The 26,228-nt window shown below is 38.9% G+C and overlaps 1 protein-coding gene across 2 annotated transcripts; it reads right to left on the minus strand.

Annotated features, from left to right (window-relative positions):
• Positions 1-1,468: 1,468 nt before the first annotated feature.
• On the minus strand, positions 1,469-19,085 carry ZBTB41 (zinc finger and BTB domain containing 41). Of its 2 annotated transcripts, none has more exons than XM_068140897.1 (11): positions 18,993-19,085; positions 17,045-18,207; positions 15,340-15,547; positions 14,549-14,618; positions 12,194-12,341; positions 11,352-11,481; positions 9,797-9,892; positions 9,228-9,334; positions 7,713-7,818; positions 6,702-6,790; positions 1,469-5,131 (listed from the first exon to the last, which is right to left on the minus strand). In XM_068140897.1, exons 2-11 carry the CDS (start codon positions 18,165-18,167, stop codon positions 4,488-4,490), a joined length of 2,721 nt encoding a protein of 906 aa, XP_067996998.1. In that variant the 5' UTR covers positions 18,168-18,207; positions 18,993-19,085; the 3' UTR covers positions 1,469-4,487. The 2 variants fall into 2 exon arrangements, with proteins under 2 accessions (XP_067996998.1, XP_067996996.1); XM_068140895.1 differs by having other exon boundaries at positions 17,045-18,248.
• Positions 19,086-26,228: the final 7,143 nt, after the last annotated feature.

The raw sequence follows: 26,228 nt of genomic DNA on the forward strand, positions 1-26,228 counted from the left end.
TGGCAGCACAGAGGTAAACCCATCCGGGTTGCTGAATTATGACAAGCTACTGCTGCTCAGGTTGAAAACCTAATGGTGAATGATGTCTTTGGACTCGATCTGAGAGGTCTTTTCCAACAGAAACAATTCTGTGATTTTATGATGGAAGTATGTCATGCCCATGTACTCAAGAGCTGGGCCACTGAAGGATGTCAGAGCAACCAGTAAGTCGATCAATCTGCTAAGCCTGAAGTGGGTCAGGTGGTTCTAGACTGGCAACATAAGGGGCATCAAGGAAGAGATGCAACATATAGATGGGCAAGACCAAGGGGTGGACTCAACCACAGACATCACTGTGCAGGTTATCCATGAATGTGAGATGAGCTGCAAGCAAGCAATCTAACCGTTTGAAGCCTGTGTGTTATAGTGATGGCTGAAATACAAATATGGGCAAGCCTGGCAGACTGGTTGTATCACACTCCCACAAACCTGCCAAGGCAAACATCATGTGCTCGCCATGGAGGAAGCAATCACTGAATGGCTGGAAACATATCCAGTGCCCCATCCCACCACCTGGAACACCATCCTGGGCTCCCCACAAAGAATACAGTCAGACAGTGATGCAGAAGGATGGAAAAGTCAACTGTGTACAGCAAGCCAATCTATTTTGGGGTGAAAACAGCCAGTAGGTGAATCATGTGATGTTAATTGATTAATAACTCCTTTGGGCAGAACGTAGATGGTAGAGAATAAGAAGTGGATGATGTCTGGGATTCAGCTAGGATAAGGTTATGGTTTTGATTTTGATTTTCTTCCCTTCACAAGAAGATGGGAGGGGACACAGCAAAGACAGCCAGCAGAACCCACCAATGGTTATTCAACACCATACTGACATCATGCCTGCTATATAAGGGAAGGGCTGGCTAGAACTTGGGCAACTTTTCTATGGGATCCAGGGCCAGACAGATGGTGTCTTTCTTTGTACTGTTCTATTAAACTCTCTTTATCTCAAACCACACGCTTTTGCTTTTTTCTCCCAATTCTTCCCACTCCACCGGGGAAAGGGGGAAAGGAGGTGGAACAGTTGTGTAAACACCTTCATGGGGCTTGACTGCAAACTAGGCCTGAACCACAACATCAGCACAAAAAGAGCCCACAAGAGCCTCACCTCTGTAGGAAAAGTGTCAGTGCTCAAAGAGGAAATACCAATATAAATAAATAAACTAAAATAAACCATCCACTTTAAGGGCAGTAACCTCGTCAACAACCAGAAACTGGTTTAGCAAAAATGTTTAAAGAGGATGAGTGCAGTAAGTTCTCAGAACCATGGAGCAGTTTAGAGTATCAACACAGACTCCACTCCTCCCCAAAGGCCAGTACGTGGAAAAGACCAAATTTTTGCAATGTGCCACTGGTCATTTTTTAGAGATATTTTTGAGAGACCTGCTTCTTCCTTCTTTGGCAACAAAGGGTCAATTGAGTCAACGACTGCCAGATAAAACACAGCCTTTATTATAAAAGCACCCTCCAGATCAACAGGACATGCACTCTTGGATGAGCACATATATATATTAAAATGGAGGTATCAGACACCTAAGGAGTTTCGGCCCATGCAGCTATGAAGTACAAATCACGGTCCTTCAGCTCCAGTCCTTTTAAAATGAACTGTCCTCCATCAAGCAGAGACCAGCTACTTCCACCTACCAAATGAAGTACTAGTCCATGAAAATTTACTTTGCTCATATATGAATTTTAAATAGATGTAAAGCCATAACAATTATAACTCATGATATTAAAAAAATAAAAACTATGTATGTAGCACTTAAGCTTTCCTATTTTCTTTCACTGTCAACTGGCAATGATCCAGCCTGACCAGCAGGTAAAAAACACTAACTAGTAGGGTTATCTGCAAACAAAAGAATGCCAAAGAACTAAGTAGGTCATTTATTCCAGGAATGACTAGTAATTCTGGTCACCCAAACAGCACAGATAGCACTCATTTTTCTGAAAAACAAGTCCTTTCATAGTCTCTTTTTTGTTGGGCACCCAAAAACATGAAGCCCTTTGGAAGATACTGACCTTACTGTTTTCTGAATAACCAACTGAACTAGAGACAAAGCCATTATTCAGAATATATATAAAAGGCACAATCATGAGAGAATTTTTAAAAGGACATTATCAAGTAAATATGCTCCAAATTCCAACTCAGTATTTTCCTAGAGTGCCTTCTGAAAAGACTGGACTTGAAAAGAAAGTATTACTTGCCAACTACTTTTAAGCCACTGGTTTGTCAAAATCCTACAATACTTTTCTATTGGAGAACAGAAAACACAAGACATAACAAAGAGTTAGACTTTTTAGTCTGAGAACTGCACTGACACCATTGATGTTGGGTTATTTTCAAAAGTATAATTACAAGTGCTAGAAACCATGTTCAATGTCCATGTGTGCTTGTATAAATACGACACATACATGTTCACTTGAAAAACTACACATAAAAGAGCTGTTTTCAAGCCATGGAGTGTAAATGACAGAAACAGAGATGAAGGTGGAGTTAGAAAGCAGGGAGTACTTGATAGTGTCCTTTCAGAAGGTGGCATTCAATGGCCTCATTATTGCTGTATAATTGCTAGTATTCAGCTTCTTACCAGATATATTTACAGCATGTCAGTCTGAACATTCCCAGAGCACAGCTCTAAATTTTACTTTAGAGATACAAACATAGAACAGTTAAACATATGTAGCCCTGTTTTAGAAACTGGACTTTTAAAGTTAGGACTTCTCTTGTGCTTCTTTGGCTAAGTCCTACTTAAATATTGATAACACTTAAAATTCTATAACTGCCACTATTTAACAGCCAACAGAAATCTTTGGTGTGTTTAGGTTAAGAATCCATTAAGATGCAAGCTTCAAAGTATGAACATTCAGGCAACTCTGGCCCCTGTCCTGCAAACTGCTCAGCACTGAAGTAGATGGAGATTAACTGAATCTAACACCAAAGTATCTGAGTAGGAGTTTAAATGATTGGTGTGGCTCAAAAGTTTATAGAACTGCAATAATAGAGCTTTTCACCATATATTGCTTGTGCTCATGTCATTGGATAAATCTAACAGTTATAACAATACACAGACAACCAGTTTCCCATTTTAAAGTTTCTTTAAGGTAATAATTTAAGAATAGGGAAAACTGGGCAAAAGTTTGCCTTATGATGTAATCTTGTGAGGAATAGGAAAGATTATAAAATTATTTCAGATACTTTCTTTGGCATAATATTCACCGAATAAACACAGAACAATTATTTGTAAAGTAGGCTTAAAATTGAAAAGTTTGATGAGGTTGAACTGTAGTAGATGTCACAGTGAGTTACACTAGACTTGTACCTCAGAATGGTTCTTTTGGAAAAAAAACCCTTATGTCTAGCAGACAAAAGGCTATAAATAATTCAAGACATAAAATGCTCTACAGAGTTCGAGTTTGTTTTATAACACAGCACATGGAAGCGAAAACCAAAACGATTTCACTAGCAACTCACAAAGATTTATAATTATTATTTCTCCTTTTTTTTTTTTTTTTAAAATAGAAGTTGAGTACTGTTCTGGAAATAATAGTCTTTAAATTTCTTCTCTATCACAGATTACCTGAAAATGGGCATGCTAATGTGGGACCCTGGTGTAACTTGTGGATAAATTAAAACAACCTTGCAAATATCCCCACTTCTTTCTAAGTTAAGAGTGTGGGGAACACTTCAGAAGACAAACAAGACTGCAAAAAAAAAAAATCAAGAAAAAAATGCATATTAAAATTATATAGGACTAACTGTAGTAAATTAAGACAAAACCACTGTCTAAATCTTCTGACATAATTCAATGTTAGAGATCATGGAAGAATTGAGAAGCCAAAGTCAGGCAAGGGGATCATTAAACTCCCTGTTTAGCATCTTCATAAAATTTCTCCATCACTTTTCAGAAGAATTTAGTTCCTGTGTCCACTGACTAAGCTCCAGAGTCTGGCACACTTTAAAACCCCCCAAATATTCCTAAAACTGTATTTTGTGTGAAACATAATTGAAAGTTTTCAAATACCCCTGCCTGTCCTTACAGCTTTTAAGGAATTTGATATAGTCCTTATTATTCTTCCAGAATGCTTTCTTTCACACTTAAAATATTAACTCAAAGTGAGATGCAGAAAGGCAAACAATACTTTTTAAATTAATAGTCAGATATGTAATTACATTTTTTAGCCACTATCCTTATAAGACATTTCAGAGAATAGTTTTTAAAAGACTGTCTGTAAGATTTTAAAAAACTCTTTAAAATCACAAGAAACACTCTTCCAATATGCATCAAAATGTGCCTAAATGTTCAAATATTATGTAAACAAACCTGTGTATCCAAAACTATGCAGAAGACTCATGAGTCCAAATAAAATAGAAAATAGAAATCTTAATTGCCATATCAGCCTTCTGCTGGCTAATGGCTTAGCAAATTAGGTGGAATGTTATGGTCTGATCACGAATGCTCATTGTTTGAAATATTTTGGACAGCAGGAGCTGTATCTAGCCCCAGCAAAGTTCCAAGATATGACTGGTCTCTAGGATCCAACATTTGCTCAGGCCTTACAGGATGAACAAGATTTGCAGGTTGTGGAGTAAGAGTGTATTTCTCTAGAAATGCCAGATCTGTGGCTCGCTGATAATCGGTCTGCTCAGGCTGTGGAGGCAGCATGCCGTGTGACTGCGCAGTATGCTGGACGAGATCAGCTTGTGGATCAGGCATTTGAACTGGAACCAGAGTCACAGGCACACATACTTCTGGAGATACATTCGGGAGCAAAGTTTTGTCTTCTGATTGATAAGCTTTGGACTGTTCCACATACTGTTTAGCCTCAGTTTGGTAGACTTTGTCATCAGAGGTGTACTGCACTGGCAAGGACACTAGCTTTTCCTCTGAGGATGATGTCAATGCCTCTTCTGCAGCCTTTGAGCCATGAACATGATCAATATGGTATTTCAGCTTGTCTTTTCGCTTAAACGTTGCATTGCAGTGATGGCAATTGAAAGGTCGAGCATCTGAATGAATAACCATGTGTTTCGTTAATGTCTTCTTAATTCTAAAGCACTGATTACAGATTTGACATTTGTAGGGTTTCTCACCTGTTATGACAAAGAAGTAAGAATTAGGTAATTCTGAGTAACACCACAACACACGTAAGAATGAAAATACATACATAGATTATGGCATAAATGCCTAGCATAAAACAATTTTACTGTAAACAAAGAGCATAGGCTTAACATCCCATTTGGAATCAAAGGTGCTTAGCAGTTTGTTAAGAAGCTGTTATTAACATACCCTCCTCCTTACAGAGATTTCTTTCAATACTTGGGATTTCTGTCAGGTATACACAAAGATAAACAGAATATAAAAAAATTATTTAAAAAAGGCAAATCAGTCTTCAAATAGTGATGATACTGGTATTAAATGACCTCAATTTGTACTTCTACACATTTCAGAAGGACAATGATTTTCCTGAACATAAGGCAGAAAAAATAAAATAAAAAATATAAAGGACATAAACCTTTCCAAAGGTATTTCAAATCCTTGTTTAAATCATTACTCCAAATGTAGTACTCTATGGACCACAAAAATAATAGAATAGAATAAACCAGGTTGGGAGAGACCTTCAAGATCATCATGTCCAACCCATCAACCAATCCAACCCACCTAAACAGCTAACCCATGGCACCAAGCACCCCATCAAGTCTCCTCCTGAACACCTCCAATGATGGTGACTCCGCCACCTCCCCGGGCAGCCCATTCCAATGGGCAATCACTCTCCCTGTATAGAACTTCTTCCTAAGATCCAACCTAAACCTCCTCTGGCACAGCCTGAGACTGTGACCTCTTGTTCTGGTGCTGGCTGCCTGGGAGAAGAGACCAACATCCGCTTGTCTACAACCTCCCTTCAGGTAGTTGTAGAGAGCAATAAGGTCACCCCTGAGTCTCCTCTTCTCCAGGCTCAGCAACTCCAGCTCCCTCAGCCTCTCCTCATAGGGCTTGTGTTCCAAACCCCTCACCAACTTCGTTGCCCTTCTCTGGACAGGCTCCAGCAAGTCAACATCCTTCCTAAACTGAGGGGGCCAGAACTGGACACAGTACTCAAGATGTGGCCTAACCAGTGCAGCATACAGGGGCAGAATGACCTCCCTGCTCCTGCTGGCCACACTGCTCCTGATGCAGGCCAGGATGCCATTGGCCCTCTTGGCTGCCTGGGCACACTGCAGGCTCATGTTCCGCCTACCATCAACCAGTACCCCCAGTTTCCTCTCTGCCTGGCCAATCTCGAGTCACTCTGACCTCAGCCTGTAGCACTGCAAGGGGTTGTTGTGGCCAATGTGCAGAACCCAGCACTTGGATGTGTTAAATCTCATGATTAAAAGGTCTGGGAAAAATTGGCAAGAACATACACCAGTAAACTAAAGAAAGAGGTGTAGAGGGCATATCACAAACCTGTGTTGAGGATTATCAGTCTTTCAACTGATACATTTAGCAGCTACAATTCAGGAATTACTAACATACAAGAAAGAATAAAGTTCCGTTGCTTCCTGCTACTCTTGCCTTGAATGCCCAGCAAGCGTAATGAATTAAATAATTCTATCAGTATGTTGATACATAAAAATACATTCCTATGTGTTTTGTGGGTTTGTTGCAGTTTATTGTTTTTACCTGAATGTGTCCTAAAATGCATTTCCAAACTTGATTTCCCTTTAAAAACTTTCTTACAGACTTCACACTGGTGAAATGTTGCTTTGTATCTTTGAAGAAAAAAAAAAAAGAAATCTTGTATTAGATATTTTTTTTTAAGAACAGAATGAGAATAATGCTATGTGCACAGTCCTTTCTATAAACTTTTAAATGAAAAATAGCTGAATACCAAAGTTTCCAAATCTCATCACTAATGTTCATATCTCCTGGCAACCAATAAAGTCAATCAAATACTTTTCAACATCCAATCTTACTCTTTGCTGGGATTGGCACAAAGAGCAAAAGCCAGACAAACTTTTTTTCTGACCCCAAAAATATTCCTAACTAACAGTTTTTGCCCAACATCCACGAGAGGCTTTCCCTTTGGCAGAATCATGCCCTAAGATTGGTTTAGGCTATTGGCTACCACAAAAAGAGTAAGCAGAGTACTATACTTTCAACGCTTTCTATGGTGGTCTCTACACAATGCTAACAAGTACAAGCAGTTAAAACACATCCTTTGAATGGTCTCAGTCTATTTGAAATCTCTGAAAGGCTCACTTTTGGAACTCAAGAATTTAAAAACCATATTTAATTTTCAATTTATAGACATAACTGAAGTTCCAAAGTTTTCAGCACCACTAATCTGATATCAGCAGATCAGAAAATAACTAGGTGTAGGATAGCTCTCACAGTGCTTAAATCACATTTAACTCAGTCTTAAAAGTCTGCAATAACAATATTATACCAAACCATCCATTTAGAACAACACTGAGATAGCTGAGTGACAGATAAAAATTTCAACCTTTACTTATTTACCTAATTATACTACAACATCTTACTTAGGGTACTTTTCTGACACCCACTTCAAACCGTCCTATCTCTGTATCAAGACTAAGGAAACAGGCATGACAGACTACTAAAATTTTGCACAAACATAAAATCAGTTACAGTACAAATGTATTTACACAGTTATAAAAAGTCCACACTCACTTCTGCCAAACCTTTTCTCCTAGATGAACGCTTTTATAATGAACAGTAAGGTGATCTCTACGGCCAAAACATTTTCCACATTCCTCACACTGATGTGCTTTTTCACCTACAATGGCAAAATTCAATACATTTGGGTTTATTCTTATGAAACTTATTAAATGTCTAAGAGCTGTAATTGTTATCCATATAAGAGATCCATGTTCAAAGTCCAGCCAATCAAGCTCTTCCTTATCTTAGAGGATGATTCTGTTAGTGAAGAACAAAATTCAGGAAGTAGGTTTGTTCTACCAAAGTAAGGATTTTACCACTTGTTATATATGATTATTACCAAATGTTTAGTGTTTCTACAAAGAAATTTCCATTCATAAGTTAAGAGATGCTTCCCCAAACACCTGCTGCATGACAAGTACAACTGAATGACTAAGAGTCTGCTCTTCCATTTTTATGACTCAATGTGGGATCTTCTATAATTCAGGAGATTTAAAGAGAAATTTATTTTAAAATACCAATTATTTTATGCTACCAATTTTTAGAACTTAAAATTACCTCACGGTATTTATCTTTTTAGTTATCCTGACATACATAGTTACCTTTTTCTTTTATGCTTCTGTTTAAAAGTATCCTGATTCTTTTTAGCCATCTTGAGATCTTCCACAAAGTGGCACAATATTTCTTCTCCTGTAAGACTGTGGACAGTCAAAGAATGTAACTTTCTAGAGGGGGAAAAGCAAATAGAGTAGAAAAGAGGATTTTTTTTGTCTGTGTGTACTTGAATTTTCAAAGATTTCTTTATTTTATAGCAGGCATTATGATTTCAAACACCAAAAAAGAAGCTGTCCTTCAAAATAAAGGCTCAGAAAGTTTAAACTCTGATCACTTTCATAGTTTCATGCTGCCTAGAAAGCATTTTGTTTTGTAGAAGACCACATTCCCTTTGGAACCTGTTCTGGAAAAGGAGAAGTCCCTACTACATTTTCATTCTTCCTATACATTTTATAACATTTTGGATTTTTTTCTTCTTCTTCCTTCCCCATCTGGCTGTTCTCAGGGTTAACTCCCACCACCCTCCTTCCATCTCTCTTCCACATAACAGAGACTTCAGAAACACCTCTTTGATGTTCTTACATTAAAGTGATCAGTGTACAAACTTTGACAGAGACTGTAACAGCTTCCTCGGTGTTGTGGTAATAATGTTGCTATGAAAAAAAAAAGAAATCTGAACTCATTAGAAAAATCCTCCTTTTCACTTTTGCTTTATTCTGTTAATTTTAAAGCAATTCACTGTTACATGTTTTGACTGTCCCTCAGCTTTTTATGCTAACATGGAGGAAACGCCTGGCTGTTAAAACTTAGAAACATGTTAACTGACTGTAGTAGACATTAAAAACAGCGAAAGGAACTTTTATCAGGCCCAAAACATTTTAGGTATGAAAAAAATTCCATCATTAATTTTTTTTAATTTGATGTTATTTCAAAACAGTCATTTTGAAGCCAATTTTCAAAGGAGTTGCCTACCTGAGTGTATTTTTTTGTGTTTTGTCAGATGGTCATGCCGAATAAATGTTTTCCCACATTCTTCACATTCGTATCTCTTGTCATCATGATGGACTCTTAGATGAAGTCTGCACATTTATAGTCATAACCATAAAACGCCATTTTGTTAGCATAATCTGCACTGCTAATTCCATGCAAAATACAGAAACACAGTCACACAAATATCAGGGAATAACCTGCAGTCGAGGTATGCTTAAACTGATCTTGGAAAGCAAGAGAGAGCAGAGCTCTCATATTTGACATAAATTTATGAGGACACTTTATTCCTCTGCTTGTTTTCTATTTGAATAACAAAAACACAGAAGTTTTAGATATGTAAGAAAGTTAATTTTGACATAAAATTTGTATGGGATTCTGTGTTTAAATGTCTTCTCACAGTTTATTAATATATTTTCAACAATTAAGCATTCACTGATGCTTTCAGAGTGAATAAATCTAAACACATGCATTACAAAGAATGATGTTGCTAACAGTATGCATGTATATCACAAGCAAGACTATTTACTAACTTAATTCACAAAAATCTGTACCTGTAAGAGCTTCCATGACGAAAACTCTGCCCACAAATACTGCAAAGATGAGGCTTCTCTCCACTGTGAATTCTCAGATGTTCTTTCAAAGTTGTCCTGTTTGACAAAGTCAGTAAAATTTAATTTTAAGCAATGTTGCTGTGATTTTAAACTGAAGCAAACTATTGTGGTCTCAATTCCCTTCTCTCTGATGGATCACAGTATATCCAAGTAACCGCATCAGTTTATTCAGATACACCTACATACACACACATTCAAAGCCAGTCTGGCAATCCACTACTTACTGAATGACCTGGAACGAAAAACAATACACACCAAGAAACAAAACATTGTTCCAAACAAACATTTGAACAACATACAGTAAAGAAATCAAATTTTACACTATTTCTGAGTAATAATTTCCTTGTTACTATATGTATACCTAAACCAAAACTTTAAAGTCACACTTAGAAGAAATCTAGATCACAGATGTTAACTCATGACAGAGCTTATTTTAAAATATATATATGTATTTATACACACATACATACACATATGAAAGTCTACTTTTACTATCACTTTTTCAACTAAAGGAAAAAACAGATGCAGGTAAAAATTCCTCTCAAGCAAAGGCATGAGAATAAAATTGACTGCATACACAGCCAAGAAATGTGTGAACTAAATGGAAGAGAAAATTCTTTGCAATGTGGAAAACTTAGAAGACATTCTTTATAGAGCAATGCAAGACAGCTGCACTTTAGCCATGTAAGCAACAGTTAAAAAGCCTGTATTTTTTCCCCTCACATGAATAGAATAGAAATGGTGAGGGGTGGAATCTTATTATCATGGCTTTTCCATGTTCTTTTTCTATATACTAGAATTTATAAGCTAAATTTTAGAGCTTTCCCTTTTCAAAGCACTAAATTAACAATTTTTTCCTCCACTTCAAAAAGCAACAGAAAAGGCAGAGGATTACTCCATCTTCTGTGAAACTGTGTCTGCAGAAGTCAAATTTTTTCTTAGTTTTTCCCGCAGGATGTTTTTGCACAACACAGGAATCATAAGTGAAGTGAATTAGTGGTATGACCTCCTTAATATAGTTTTGCTTCATAACCCTACAATTATCAGCCTTAATTTTAGAGGTAATCAGAAAAATCATATGCTACCTGTGTCCCTGACGCTACCTTTTAATCACAGAATCATAGAATGGTCAGGGCTGGAAGGGACTTCCAAGGGTCATCCAGTCCAACTCCCTCTGCAATAAGCAGGTGCATCCTCAACTAGATCAGGCTGCCCAGAGCCCTGTCAAGCCTCACTTTGAACATCTTCAGGGACGGGGCCCCAACCACTTCCCTGGGCAACCTGATCCACTGTTCCACTACCCTCTTGGTAAAGAACCTGTTCCTAACATCCAATCTAAATCTGCTCTTCTCTAGTTTGAACCACTGCCCCTCATCCTATCTCTGAAATGGTTTAATTATTGTTAAAAACTCAAAGCTAAATCATATGCAAAATCAAATACAGCACACTATATATTTCTCTGTTCTGCAGTTCAAGTAATCTCAGAACTTCTTACCGTTCCCTAACAGACTTTCCACAGATGAAGCATGTCCACTTTCTCTTTCCTCCATGAGTACATTCTATGTGGCGCTTCAGATTTCCTGTATCGTTAAACTGGCGGCCACAAATATCACAAGGGAAAGGCCCTACAAGGAGATAACACACAGAGCATTATTCACTGTCAAGAGGACCAGATCAGCTTGTTGCGAAAATTCTGTTCAATTTACAAAGCAAAAGTTTTGTCTGACAAATGTTTACCATGGTCAGCATACTTTAACCTGTGCACCTTCTGTTCAGCTAAGTTTTTTCTCATACCTAGTATTTTGACAAGTTTCATGACTGTAAAGCAGAAATTTAGAATTAATAGTCAAAAGTAATTAAGCCCACTTAAGACTGTTTGAAAACAACAAATTCCCACTGCTACCACCAAACTATTTCCTACCTGGTAGAAATAACTAGTAGCAATAGAAGTATTTGGAATACTTCAGGATGAAAGCAAAAGGTCTTTGGAAAAACTTCAGGAAGAATCTGACTTCATAGCTGCAAACCAATTTTATGCTTTTAAAACATGTCTTTAAACCAAAACTAATTAATTCTTCTTCCCACCCAAAATTTTGCATTTATTTAGGCACAATGCAGTACCCCCAGAAGACACTTGAACAGGAATAAATAAATAAATAAACAAAAACACAAACAAGAGCCAACAAAAGAACCAACCAACCAACAAACCTCCCGCACAAAACTGGAGAGACCTGGAAAAGGAAGTGGGGTGAAAACCAGACTGATAAGAACATACAAAGGTGGAGGAAGGTTTTACTTTAAATCTATTCTTTACATGTCAGAGGGAGGTTTCTATACCGAGATGGAATTTTTCTTGATGTTTCAGCCTTGCAAATCGGGATTTAAAGTGCTCTTCACAGTAGGTACACTTAAAGGGTTTATTCTGAGAGTGAAGGATCATATGCTCTTCTAAATGAAGTCTTCGGGTGAAGAATTTATTACAGACCTAAAACGATAATACACACTGTCAAAAACACATCTGCTAGAAGATTGTTTTTTTTTTTCCTATTCAGAAATTCTGTTTAGCTCTTCTGCTCTGCAGCAACATAAGATTAAACAGCTAATACTGAAAAGCACACTCTATCCCAACTTTTAAAGCCTTGCATTCTATATAAAACCCAATTGCACTACATAAATCAGGATGTCACTTCATGGCCAACCACTGGCAACTCCTGCATACAGTTAAACGCTCCTCCCATATTCTTACTACTCACTCCAGCACTTAACAGGTCTCAACACAGTAACTCAGCAGAAAACAGCCCAATAAATAGCTTTGGCTTGGTTTTGGATGCTAAATAAGCTCAGTTGGACTGTGATAAAAGCTGCTCAAATATACACTACTGTAGAATTAGAGTCATTCCTGTTCCTTTATTTCCTCTGGAAAATTCTCATAACAGCACATATTAAAGAGGAAATTCCAATAACAACAAAGAAATGTAACTTAAAATATACTTTAGAGTTACAGAACTTTCGTAACGTTAAAAATGTGAGCTTTCAAGAATTTCTTTCAGATTAATAAAACCCTGAATGTACAAGAATTAGCAGTCATTAAAGTAAGCATGCAGTTCAATCACAGAATTGAAGCTACAGCTCAAATTTAGGCATTTAAACTAAGTATTACAATTTAACATTAGAGTCCCGTTCTTCAATATAAATCAACAAGGTGTTCACTGATTTCACTGTGAAACTGTTGCCATTGTTTATAGTAGCTGCATTTAACACTACCTAATTCCCACGCACTACATCATGCATTTTCTCTGAGCATTTTCTCTCAATCAGCAATCAGAATTAGCAGATTTGTTTAAAAACTCATTAAAGTGTAAGAAAGTGTAAAAAGTGTAACAGCCTTCTTGCTTGTCTCAATAGTAAAGAGGAAAGGCTGAGGGAGCTGGAGCTCTAGCTTGGAGGAGACTGAGGGATGACCTCATTAATGTTTATAAATGTGTGAAAGGTGGGTGTCAGGAGGACAGAGCCAGGCTCTTCTCAGTGATGTCAATGACAGGACAAGGGGGCTGCCCAGAGAAGTTGTGGAGTCTCCTTCTCTAGAGACATTCAAAACCTGCCTAGATGTGTTCCTGAGCGACCTACTTTAGGTGATCCTCCTTTGGCAGAGGGGTTGGACTACACAATCTTTCAAGGTCCTTTCCAACCCCTGTGATTCTGTGATTAATACTCTACTGTTTCTGTGAATTTGCTTGTGTTCCTCAAGAATTAAAGTATGGTCACCAAACCCTGCTGTTCACACATGTACTAAGGCATACAACAACCTGAAGAAACCCTGAAGCTTCTATTTGTGGCATCTCCACCCTCAGAAAATAGTAAACAACCTGAAAACAAAGTCACAGCTTCTATGGGTTCTGTCATTCTCTAACTATTACAAAAGCTGAACTTCTACCCTTGCTTTCAATTACGGTTCATTTTCAGTGCATGTGGACTGTAGAACAGCAGCAGCTCACTTTAAAAATAACCTCTTATTAATAGAAACTTAACATTTTTGAGCCAAAACAAACAAACTGTGAAGCTGATTTTAGGAAATCATTCATCGGCTAAGAGCACTTTCCAAGAAATCAGCAATGTTGTGCTATTGCGCCTATGGCAGCAGCCAGATAGAGTATGTGAATTCTACAAACTCATTTTTACAGTAGATGTAGTTTCACACATCCCTCTTTGGAAAATCAAGGAAAGTATTCTATGATTTTAGAGTTAGAGATAAATTTATTACAAATTCACAACTCTGCACATATAGCTAAATGATAAAGTATCCTCTCTACTGAGAGAGCCCTCCAAAATATATACTTTACAGTCAATGTTTGATGAGCATAATTAATGGGAGAGCAAATGCTGTTTTTAAGTTAGTCATAACACTCAAGTCTAATCATTTGCAAACTGATGTACTTAAGCAATGGTAATAACTGATCACATTAAAGAACACTGCCTTCAACTATTTTAGAATTCAATCTGGTGTTATCTACCTTGTCACCTGTACATACAGGTAAAATAGATTCTTTAAATCTGCACATAAGAAGGAAACTTATACTATCACTTACAAGGCTTACTGAAATTTCACAGAACCCCTCATTTTCACTTAAGCATTCAAGTCACAAAACAAAGCATGCACATGAAAAAAACCAAAAGTACTGAAGTATTACATACATCACATTTCCAACCTTCACTCTTCGTCTTCTTGATTGAAAGAAATTCTTGTACATTCTCTGGATGAAACCTAAGAGAAAGACAGAAGCCGAAAGTAGCTATAACTTTCTAAGCCAAAGATCATCCAAAAACTAAAATATGCACTTCTATCCTTCATGTGTCATGAAACTTCATCACTAAACCAGCAGAACAGAATACTGCTAATTAAGCTATTCTAAAGGAAGAAATAACTAGAAAGCAGTGTAGACACCTGTAGAATCTCACACAACAACTGGGAAGACAAAGGACACTTTAAACTCTTAATGCTTTATGGATAATTTTTAAAAAGGGAATAAATAGCATCATGTAAATAACACTACAATTAGACCTACCAGATAAATTATTCACCTAAAAGAATCTGCATAGAAATGATTTCTTCACCTATTATCATCAACACTGTAGCATCAGCATCTTAAACCAAAGCAGGCATTTCATTCCGTCTCCAAATTCAAGGCAACACTGGTAATTGTTAAGAATGTTGTGTTCTCATTGACTCTGCTAGCTAAGCTGAGCACCCTAAAATTTATAACCAAAATCTACTGCTAAACAACCACAGAAACACTATTTAGTAAGTCCTTACAGCAGGTTAGTTGACACTGCTAACCCCCTTGTTCTCTGAAAAAATACTTATTTGAAAAAACAGGTAGAGAAATAATGCAGAACTTGCTGTGTGCATACATACATTTGTCTTCACTTTTGAACTGAAAAACCCCAGTTCTTCCAAAGCGTGAGACAAATTTGCTCATACTTGCCTCTTGACATGCTTCGCTAAAGTCTTTCTGCTTGCATGCAGTTTATTGCAGTAGGGACATTTGTGTTCCTTTTTATGAAAATCAGTGTCACTAGAGTGTTTCTTTCTGTGCACTGTCAGGTTGGACTTTGTTGAATAGCGCTGATGACATATGTCACACTCAAAAGGCTTCTCCCCAGTGTGTACACGTGTATGGCTCTCATATTTGCCTGTACAACAATAATAACAACAATCTATTAGCATAAACTGCAACAGGTATCACCTAAAATAAACACATTTGGAGATTGTTCTATGGTATCTTGTGGGGGTCTGTGCCCTTAATATGCCACAGTATCTCTCTCAAATGGGGTCAAGATCTAAGTACCTTCCCATACACATCTAAAGATTACTGCTGATTTACACCACCAAAAATTGCAGGGTGATCGCATGCATTTCATCCAACACTTCCATCTTAACTATTTTGCAGATAAAGGGTAAGAATAAAAATGCTCTGTATGCCTGTCAAATGTGTGAGGGTTACATGTCCTTCTTGCTCCACCCTATGTCATACCCAGTTCTTAATTACTTAAAGTTGTGCTACTACTTTTTCATTACACATTCTGAAGTACTGTTCCAGAACAGCGAACAAGCAATCTCGCAACACCTGGTATTTTTAAGGTATTTTCAAGTAACAGAATGAATGATACAGACTACTGCAAATTATCTGTATTTGTGATCCAAGATACTACCATAAACAAAAATACTGTCTCAATTCTGTCACACTGCTTGGAGTTCTCCTTTGTGTTTTTGAGTCTTTTGCTGAGGATAGAACTCCATCATACACTGAGGATTTATTTCCCTCAAGTCAAAAGCAGCCTCTCTGCTTTGTACTAAACAGTATTTCTCTCTCTGAAGAATATGCATCATACTTTGGGCAGTTAAAGAAAGCAACTATTTCATTCCAAACTCCCATGACTGAAATGTGGTCAGTACCTTACATCATAATTTAACATTTATTCCATCTGAAAGAACACGAAAATTCTGGAGTACAGTAGTAATTTGTTTTTAATGTGGGAAAGGAGGAAAGTAGGAAAGTAATGGGCAGCTTATGATTGGAATTTCTACTCTTCTGATACCCCGAGTAACTGTCTACACATGTAGATTTGACAGTACACGTAAATGATCCTAACAGAGCAGATTAAGCTGATAAAGTATTACTTTGTCATAACCACAGACCAGTAAGACCAGGGTAGATGTCAGTGGCTAGGTCCAAAGCATTTGTGCATTATATAGAACAGAAGAATTTCAGGTTGTTTGACAACAGTGCAACGTCATTAGCATTGCTATTTAATTTGGCAGAAAATCCAGTACAGGCCCCAGACTCCCTATAATTCATCATGTAATATCTTGCTAAATTTCCCTCCTTTTTTCAAGGCTAGTTTTACATACCATGCTAACAACCAGAATCCAGAGCAGTGAAAGAGAAATAAACTTAGTATTTGCAGATTTTTCAAACAATGCACTCGGTTCATTTATTGAGACTGTTTAGCATCACAGACTGAACAAGTTAACACATTTTGAAAAATTAGCAGCAGACTGGATCAGTGAGATGATCCAGAAATTCTCATCTTCACTCCCTAGGACAGAGAAAAAGCTCAGTTTATTTCCCATACAAACAGCACCACCATATGGTAAAAAGGACAGAGATCAAGCTAACTTGCTCTTACCTATTCGATCAAATTTTTTGTCACACTTGGGACACTGCAGTAGCTTTTTGCTGCTGCTCTGAACGATGACTGGAGCTAAGCCTTCAAGGATATTTCCCACTGAATCAACTGCCTCAGAACCCTCTTCAGTATCATTCTGTTCTTTTTCGCTTTGTTCTTCAGACTCTGAATCTTCACCTGACATTTCCTCTTCCTGTCCCTCTTCATCAGCATTGCATTCACTTTCACTGTCTTCAAATTCACTTCTGTCAGATGTTTCCTTGTCAGAACTGATTTTTTCCAAATTGCTTTCAGAGACATCACCACTTTCATTGTCACTGTTGTCAAATTTAGCTGGACATTTACGGTTTCTCGTAGAACGCCTAGTGGAAAAGTTAGCATTCTCAACCATCTTTAACCCATGTTTTCTTTCCAGAGAAAGAGATCTGTGGGCTTTAGCCAAATGATTCTCTAAGGCCTTCTTGTAACAGAAACTTCGACCACAAAAATTACACTGGTGACTATTTAATAGTTTGCCTGTCAGTTCATTGAGTGTTTCTACAGGCGTAGGCACATCAGTTATCACTTCAGTCTGTATGTTAGAAACAGTTTCATTATTTAGTAACTTCACTGCATCTATGATATCCAAAAATTTTGCCGCTTCCAGAACTAATGGAATTTCATTTTTATATACAAAGAACTCAGAGGTGTAGAGAAACTCAAGCAAATGCTGAAAGACAGAATGAGTTACATGATCTAATGTGACAACATCGGTGCTTGGATTTTTGCTCAAGCAGGCATGGAAATAACTACTCCCAACAGCCACAACAACTTTGTGAGCACTGAATTCTTTTCCTTCTACAATTATGAGTAAATCACAAAAAGATGGATGCTTCTGTCTGTCATCATTTAAGTATTTAAGCAGATTTTTGTTATACTGCAATGAGCTTAGGAGCTTTCTTTGTTCTGATGATGGTGAAAGTTCTTGCGAAGACTCAAGCTGATCTGCAGAGGCTACTTCTGCAGACTTTGAGACAATTTCTTGTGCACAGTCTACTACAAGAATTTGTTCTGAAGTATCTTTCTCATGGCCAAGATGAACTTTTTCCTTCAGATTTGCAGCGAGCTGTCTCCTTTTCTTCATTGCAGAAGTGCAACTTCAAACTCAGGAGCTTCATAGGTGACTAGAAAAAAAAAATCTTGTGAAGACTTTTCTGCTCTGGACCTTGAAAAAAAGAAGGTAGCAATAATTTTATAATCCACAAAAGAATTATGATTCAAATTATATATTAGTACATAACTGCAACTTTCTATTAAGGCCTTCTGTATTTCACACAGTTTCATCTATCCTGCATAACTCAAGCTTTTATTAAGTTACTAACCTCAACACTTCCCACTCCTGACCATGGCATAACGCCACTCAGACCAACGAACCGAGTACACTGCCTATTATTAGATCCAAACAGGCGGCTAGGGCTGGTTTTGTTCGTCTCCTAGACACATAGAGCCCGCGAAAACTCGCCGGGATGGGCGTAGTCTGTTGCTACTATTACACTGAAGCGCATTAGTTTTCTGTTTAACCGCAACACCGCAAACCAACCCATCTACTTTTCCAGCCGACCGCCGTCCCCTCGGGCCAGCTCAACGACCCGCCCGGCGCAGCCCTCTCTCCGCGCTTGTCACCTCCAAGTGTCAAGCCCGCGGCCGAGATCCCCGCCTCCCTCCGCCTGACCCGCGGGCGGTGCCTTTGTTCTCAGGCCAGCAGGTTCGCCGCGGAGCCGCGGCCCAGCCAGAGCGGAGCCCCACTTCATCGACCTCGGGGGCAAAGAGGGCGCGGCGGACCCGCCCCCCTCACGGGGCTGTCCGAGGGCCCGCGCGCCCCTGCTGAGCAGGACTTAAAATGACCGCGCCCGTCCCCACCCCCAGCTCGTCCTCTCCTCTGCTACCCCAACGGCGAGGCCTCACGCACCCGCGCGGCGCCGGGCGCTCCCCGGGGCCCGCTCGGCCGCTAAACGCCGCCGCACTCCGCACCCGCCACTTCCGGGTCCCGGCGCCGCGCGCAGCCTCACTCCGCGCGCCGGCGCGAGAGGCGATGGCGGAGCTTCCGAGCCTGCGCGAGAGGGCGGAGCGGGGTGGGGTTTCACCGGCGGTCCCTCAGCAGTTCCTTGTCTCCCTTCTTCCCTCTCAACTGCCGGGCAGAAGCTGGCGGGGTGGGGCCGGGAAACGGACGTGAGCGGGAGCCATAGGGTTTCAATGAGCTTACTCATGTCCGTGGCCTCCGCAGTCGGTGGGCGGCGGGCAGCGAGGCATTTCGTGTGGTGTGGCCGCTGGGGGGCAGCAGTGAGCGGGGCCGCGCCTGGGGCTTTGCAGAACGGCAGAGACGGCTGTGGCCATCGCTTGAACGCCGGGCTCCTTGACGTTCCTGTGTTGTGGCGAGTGCGCCTTGCCCCTCCTCCGTAGCTAGGTTCTGTCACTGGCCTTTCTCGACTATTTTAATGCAAGTACCTGTGAAGTTGCCAGGTTTCGTGCTTGTTGCTGTGCTCTTATGGACCCCATGCGTTTTGACTGAAGTCTACAATTTGCTTACTTTATTCACTGTAGTACATTAAAATATAATACTCGTTTGAAATAATAAGTATCAATTCTTTCAGTTCCGTGAAATAATGACATTATTAATATTGATTGCCATGAGCAATCAATATTACAATGTTTTTCTCACACTTAGCTTCTGGGTATCTGCTCCTTTAGGATGTCTTGGGCTTGATCAACTTCAGTTAGTGTTAAGATGTACATAAGCTGTAAAAAAAACGGTCTCTTGGTTTTCCACGGAAAAGAGCACACTTTGAGAGCAGGGGGCTATGTTTTAAGCTGAGCCTTACATATCACTCTAATCTGAAGAGCAAGTACATAGAAACACCACTGAGCAGGTAACTGGGTTCTTGGGACTTACTGTTTCCATAGCATATGCCATCAGTTTGGAAATACAAAGCTACATGGTTCATGAATTTTCATGACTGAAATACTGAAGGACAATACAACCTCGATAAGAACTTTTTTTGCCAAGAGGAAGCCGAAAGCTTACAGCAAGCAAGCAAACTGATCTGTGGATGTAGTTGTCACTGCACTGTAGGGGGATTCACAGCAATCTGTAACTGCCACAGACTAGAATTCCCACACCTGTTCCTCAGCATGGAAGAAAAAACAATGCAGATACTCAATGTACCTAATTTTTTTTTTCCAGAGACTACATTTATGCATGTACTTGGGAGATGCTTCAAATTCAGAAAGTTGAATTCCAAGTAGAAGCCATTTATTCCTATTTAAAGCCAAACATAGTTCATGTCTTTAGATGGAAGTGAAGAATTTAGGCTGGAGAAAATTATTCTAGGCATAATTAATTCCATTACCAGAATTCAGAGTTAGTATCCACCCTCCCCACAAAGAAAGTAGAATATGCAGCTCTGTGTTATAACATGGACTTTGGCTCAGTCAGAATTTTCTTCCCATTGCACTTTAAGAAGTAAATTCAATCTCTTTGTGCCAATTGTTTCTTCTGCTTTTGGTTGCTTGTTGTTTTTTGGGGGTTTGGTTTTGTGGTTGAGGGTGGTTTTTTTGTTTTTATAGCTGGCTGGTTTTTGTTATTGCTTTCAGATAACTACCTACATTTTTATTTATTTATTTTTATTATATTATTCACTCCTTGTTAGGTATTACATAGTTTCTTGGCAGTGTACAAAGCATCTACATCTCTCCTAATTGCCAAAGCAGGCACTTTGACTTAGCCCAAGCCTGGGTAATACTTTTTCTCGTCTGCTGTTTTATGTTACATGAAGGATTTAGTTCAAAGGAAAATTATACAATGCTAAGTGATCCATTACCATGGCTGGCATTGCTACAATAATTACACTCTGGAAGCAAAATGGCCTTGAAGTCTCGGGTCATTATGGTTCCTTCAGCATTAATTCCTTTATTGCTAAAGTGGTACAGGCAAAATTTAACTATATTAATCCTTTTTGTTCTAATGCTTATTCATGTTAAATTTTTTTTGCCAGTTAATAAAATAGTAGTCAAAAAAGCTCACTCTTACATTAGAGAGCTTCAATCAAAGAAAGAATAAGCATTTGCTCACCTGTGTGAGACTATACACAATTTGTAAATGCAGGTGTTTATTTGTCCAAGAAAAGGGTATATTTGTCAAATTAATATTCTTGAATTGTTGGAAATTGTGAAGTGGGTGGGTGCTGGAAGGTTTGGTGTTGGAGGAGGCACTTTAATCTCAAAATACTTGTTCTCTAGCTCAAAATCTTCACCTCTGAGATAGAGTGAAACTAGAAATGACAGATATTTGAGTCAAATACAATTTAAACAATAATCAGGTAGGGAACCCACTCCGATGTTAAATATGTAGCTGCCAACCAAACAGAAATAAAATTACATGAAAATAGCATTCAAATTTTAAGACCTGGATGAGCAATTCCAATTTATTTGCAATATTTTCTTTAGCATCTATTCACAGTGAGTATCCAGTTACAAAACCAGTAGCACATACATTCATATTCCTTCTAGACAGTCACCTTCACTGTGGCCACAATTTCTAGGGTATATGTCCATGTCTCTATTAGTTTTAGAGGTAATTTAACATGGGTACGTGGTGAATGACACTGCTGAAATATGACCCATGCTGTCATTTATTCTTTTTTTGTATCACAGATGTGTCAGTGATGAGTGGGACCTAGGGAGGAAGCCACAAAGCCTATATTTCTTCTAGTCTAACATTTCTGTATTTTACTGCCAGTCACCACATACACACAAATGTTTTGAATCAGGCTGTGAAGTGAAAAGGTTATAAGATTGTCTAGAGACTCCAAGTTTTCTAGCCAAGAGTGCTGAATAAAGTCCATTGCTGGAACCATTGCCAAGACATTCTTTCAAACAGGGCATGAAAAGACCACCCATGTCTCTCAATTCAGGTCTTTCAGGGGCACTAATCAACTGAAGGCTTGTACTATTGTGGATGTCTTGCCTGATCAACAGGATTCACATGTTTCTCTTCTTGTCTCCTCTCTAAAGTGTGGCAAGTGAAATAAATGTGTAGAGAGGGAGGTCAAATCCACTAGCCCTATTGGCCATCTGAGAAGCTTAACACAAGGAAGAGCAGACACTGTACCCTCTGCCAGGGCTCTGTTCTCTTGAGTTTTCTACCATAGAGTGTGGGTTGAATAACAATGATTTTGGCCATTGGCATCTTTTTTTTTGGGGGGGAGGGGGGTTAATGCAGCATGGAAGTTGCAAAGAGCTGTACAGCTACAGACTGCACAAAAGCAGATTTCTTCCTGGAATTCTGTTCTGGTGCAGCCCTGAGGTGAAGTGAGCAGGGGCCAGGAACAAGACACTCAGTGCTGTGACAGTAATGCAAAAGTTTGCTCAGTCTGTTAAGTCTGAACTCAATACTGGGCTTGCTCTACAGGTAGATTCATAGGTGCGCTGCATTCCCTTTTCAGTTTGAAAAATATTGCAGCTGAAGAAGTGCTTGCATAGAAGGGAATTGCCTGGACACATTCCTGCCAGTGCTTGTGGTGCTGTCATCTCTGCCTGCTCCACTAGTGCTCAGCAGCCTGGGGGAAAGCAGGGGGAATAGGAAGTAAGCTGAACAGGAGAGAGTAACACTGGAGGAAGTACCTGGTCTGCCCCTCTACCAATGTAAATCTCAGGCAGTGGTACAAATATCACTAAATTCAAGCTGCAGCCCCTGTCTGAAACTATGTAAAGGATGACTTCCCCCCCCCCCCCCCCCCCATTGTTTTGAGTCATGCTTTCAACAGAACAAATGAAACCTTTTGCAATAATACACCAGTATCATCAAAGAAGCATTTACCTATAAATAAGGCAAGCACTGGGGAGAAATATAATAGCTTTTGTTAATTCAGATGGTGTCTGCACTAAAAACAAATCAGCTTTGGGCTTGTGACCTTGAGGTTTTGTGTGTCCAAAATCATCTTTATTTTTCCAACCATGTTAGCTGGATTATAAAAGGTATTGTCTCTCCCAATAAACCTTGTCCTGTTTATAGCCTTACACCATCACAACAGCAACAATATTATCAAATTCCCAGTAAAACGAGCAAACCCAGACTTCCAGTACAGGAATAAAATTGGTTCTTCAAAACACATTATGAAAACCTATGGTGTATAAACATCTTGAAAAAGGTTTCTCTGCATCTTGCAGTGCTGCATTCCCATTGCACTGCGTGATGAGAGACCTGTAAAAGCTGCTGGAGTGCCCTGTGTGCTGAAGCCCTATTATGAGACAACAAGAATTTCAATAATGAAGGGTAACAGAGAGCTGATGTCACTGTCACTTCTTTCAGTCAACCAGAAACCAATTATCCCTGGCTGACAGGCTCAATTAAATCATTGGGTAGAAGGAAATGCCAGTTATCCTCCCCTCAAGTTAGGTAATTGGGGATTTATTATGGTCAGACATGGTGCTGTTTGTTGGGCCACAGGATACGAGTAAAGGCTGTTCTGTTCTCACTCTCTCCACTCATTCCATAAGCATTCATCCTTTTTTTTTTCTTTTTTTTTTACCCTTAGAAAGTAGTTGCATTTTACATTAAAAATGCTAATCTTTTAGTATATACTCTCTGTCATAGTAGGAATCTGAAGGTAATTTTGTCTCTCTCTTCAAGTTTATAGAAAATGTGGTGGGAGTTCTGCCATGAAAGGCTTCAGGTTAAAGCTTTTTACTGATTTATACCTAAAATACCAGGTCTTTGATCCTGTTATTCTTACAAGGATATAGAGTTTTCAGCTCATACTAGTTTGAAACTTGAAAGCATGATTGACATAGTATGAGGCTGATGTACTGAGGGTTTGCCTAGTTTACTGTATTGATTGATTGAAGCTGAAGAAACAAAGCGCTGAGTGTACCAAAGTTAGCACTTAGTTGTGGCCCTACTTAAGAAATGCATTGCTTGTGATGAGACAAGAAGAGCTACTAAACTAGCTAGCTAATTTACATTACCAATTTTTAAAGCTTTTTAAATACTGCAAACAGTCCAGCTACATCAACATGAAGTTCCACAAGAGCTAAATGCCCTGTCTGTTATCCAGCCTAGCTTGTTTAGAGTATGGCACAGGACAACCACATTATTTATGCCTGGATATAAACACCTCCTGGAATTACTTATGAAACAGAACTGTTCCTAGGGAGAGCCATTTTGTGTATCTTTCCACAATGCAGCTCTGTTGCTCAACTGTCTATCCTATTGACCAGCAGTGCCTTCACCAAGCCAGAAAGACCTCTGATATACTTACAGTACCTCTGTTCATGCTATTAGAGCCAACTTATGGCTGCTTGAGCTACAGAACATTTACATTGCCCACTGGAAAACAGAATTTGGTGCACAGGTTGAGATACAGCTTTATGTGCTTATTGAAACGTCTGTGTACAATGTGCCCTGTTATTTTTATAAGATTAAAAAAAAAAATATCCCACTTGCCATTGAAAACATTTCCAGAAATAAAGTACAATTCATAGACATTTCTGAATAGGGTAAAAAATTAGGATGCCAACAATGCTATTATGTTGAAAGGTCAGTGCATGAAACTGGCAAATTACCAGCAGCTTTCAAACCTTTGTATCCTTAAAATCATATCTGCTAATTATAAGGGCAGCTAGAACCAGTTAGATAAGCCTGCTAGTTCAGTGTTTATCAAGGCTTTCCAGAGCTCCTCTCCTTCCCTTTGTGATGAATGTTCACATGGTTACAGTTGTCAGGCAATCAAAATTCATCTTGCTCTTGGAGAGGCAGGATGCTTCAAAGTGTAGGAGGAGTTTAAAATGCTATTCTGCACTCTCTCTAGTCACTATCCATTTAATTTGTAGATGTCATTTATTTTTCATTATGAAGTTAAAGGTATCTATAATCCAGAATACTTCCCCCCCCTGCCCAAGCACATGATTGTGAAAACTGAAGGATGTTTTAGGGTTATATGAGCATTGTCCATTTACCTGAGCCCAAACTACATATTCTGTGATGCACTGCCACAAAACTGTGTCTGATGAACATTGGTGCTAAAGTCCAAATTTGATGTCAAGACTTCTCAGCAGCTGCCTATAAACAGCAATCATATTCACCAGGGCTTTCAATGTATTGGAGGAAGTTACTATAAAAGCACTGTATTTTCTTAAAAAAAAAAAAGTCTAAATATGTTGATACCCAGGAAATGGAAAGTGCTGCGGACTTCAGCCTATGCAAAGATCTCAAGGTTGCCAACACACAAAATTTAGGATGCAGTTCAGCAACTGAATTCAGCTACAAACAACCTGGTGATTTAAAGACCCTTCTGGATGCTAACAGTGTGTAAGTCAATTTCAGAAGTAACATCCACCCTTTTCCCCTCTCACATCCAACATGATGTTTAGGGATCAAGCTGTGCCATCTCCACCCAGCAGACGTTTTCCTTTCACTGGCATGGGAATATGGTGCTATCATATATGTTGTCTTCCCTGAGGATGGTATCACCATCAGTGATTAAAACAGGTGTGAAATATTTTGAATCAACACAAGTTTGGAAGACAGAATATTTCCTTTTACCTTGTGAGGGACATAATTCAAACTGACAAACTTTCAGGATTTAGTTTGGTACAAAACTGTGGCCTTTGAGAAATGTGTTGGCATTAAGATGAATGCTGTCTTAACCAATAACTTAGCAGGAACTTGATATCCCTTTGAGGCACTTGCTTTTACCTGTTGTTCTCACAATGTTATCTAATACTTCACCACAGAGGCCAAGATTTCCAAGTGGAGTTTAGTACTTGCCAGAACCCACAATGAGATACTTCAGAGATGCCTGCAGGGGAATTTTGTTCTGTACTTTCAGGAAGTCACATCCTTCAACTGGAAACCTGGATATCAAAATGCTCCAAATCATCAGATACTTTTCAGAATGAGTCAATACAATGACTGAACAATTTTATATATATATATGGGATAATAGAGATCAGGAAAAATTAAGAAGCTTCTCTGTCTACATGTCATAAATACTACTGTTTGATGAGTACTCTGTTTTTCATTTCCATTTCAAATAGCAATACTTCAAAATGGTTTAGCACTGAAAACAAACATTGAAAATGGCAATAAGGCAAAACTGGGGAAAGAGTTGGTTTCCTGGCCCCTAGCCCAGTGCTCAGCCTGTGAAAC

Source organism: Melanerpes formicivorus, unplaced genomic scaffold (assembly GCF_026170545.1).
Source record: "Melanerpes formicivorus ecotype bairdi unplaced genomic scaffold, bMelFor1.0.p_v2 SCAF_7, whole genome shotgun sequence".
Taxonomy (NCBI): domain Eukaryota; kingdom Metazoa; phylum Chordata; class Aves; order Piciformes; family Picidae; genus Melanerpes; species Melanerpes formicivorus.

What these genes read in the sequence shown, in the direction of transcription:
- ZBTB41 (XM_068140897.1), bottom strand. Translation starts at nt 18,167, where the DNA reads ATGAAGAAAAGGAGACAGCTCGCTGCAAATCTGAAGGAAAAAGTTCAT. An exon ending in TCAAGAAAAATTCCATCTCG is followed by an intron (nt 11,482 to 12,193) that starts GTATAGAAACCT and finishes ATCTCCTTGTAG; the next exon opens with GGCCTTTCCCTTGTGATATT. An exon ending in ACACAAAAAAATACACTCAG is followed by an intron (nt 7,819 to 9,227) that starts GTAGGCAACTCC and finishes TTGCCATTGTAG; the next exon opens with GTGAAAAAGCACATCAGTGT.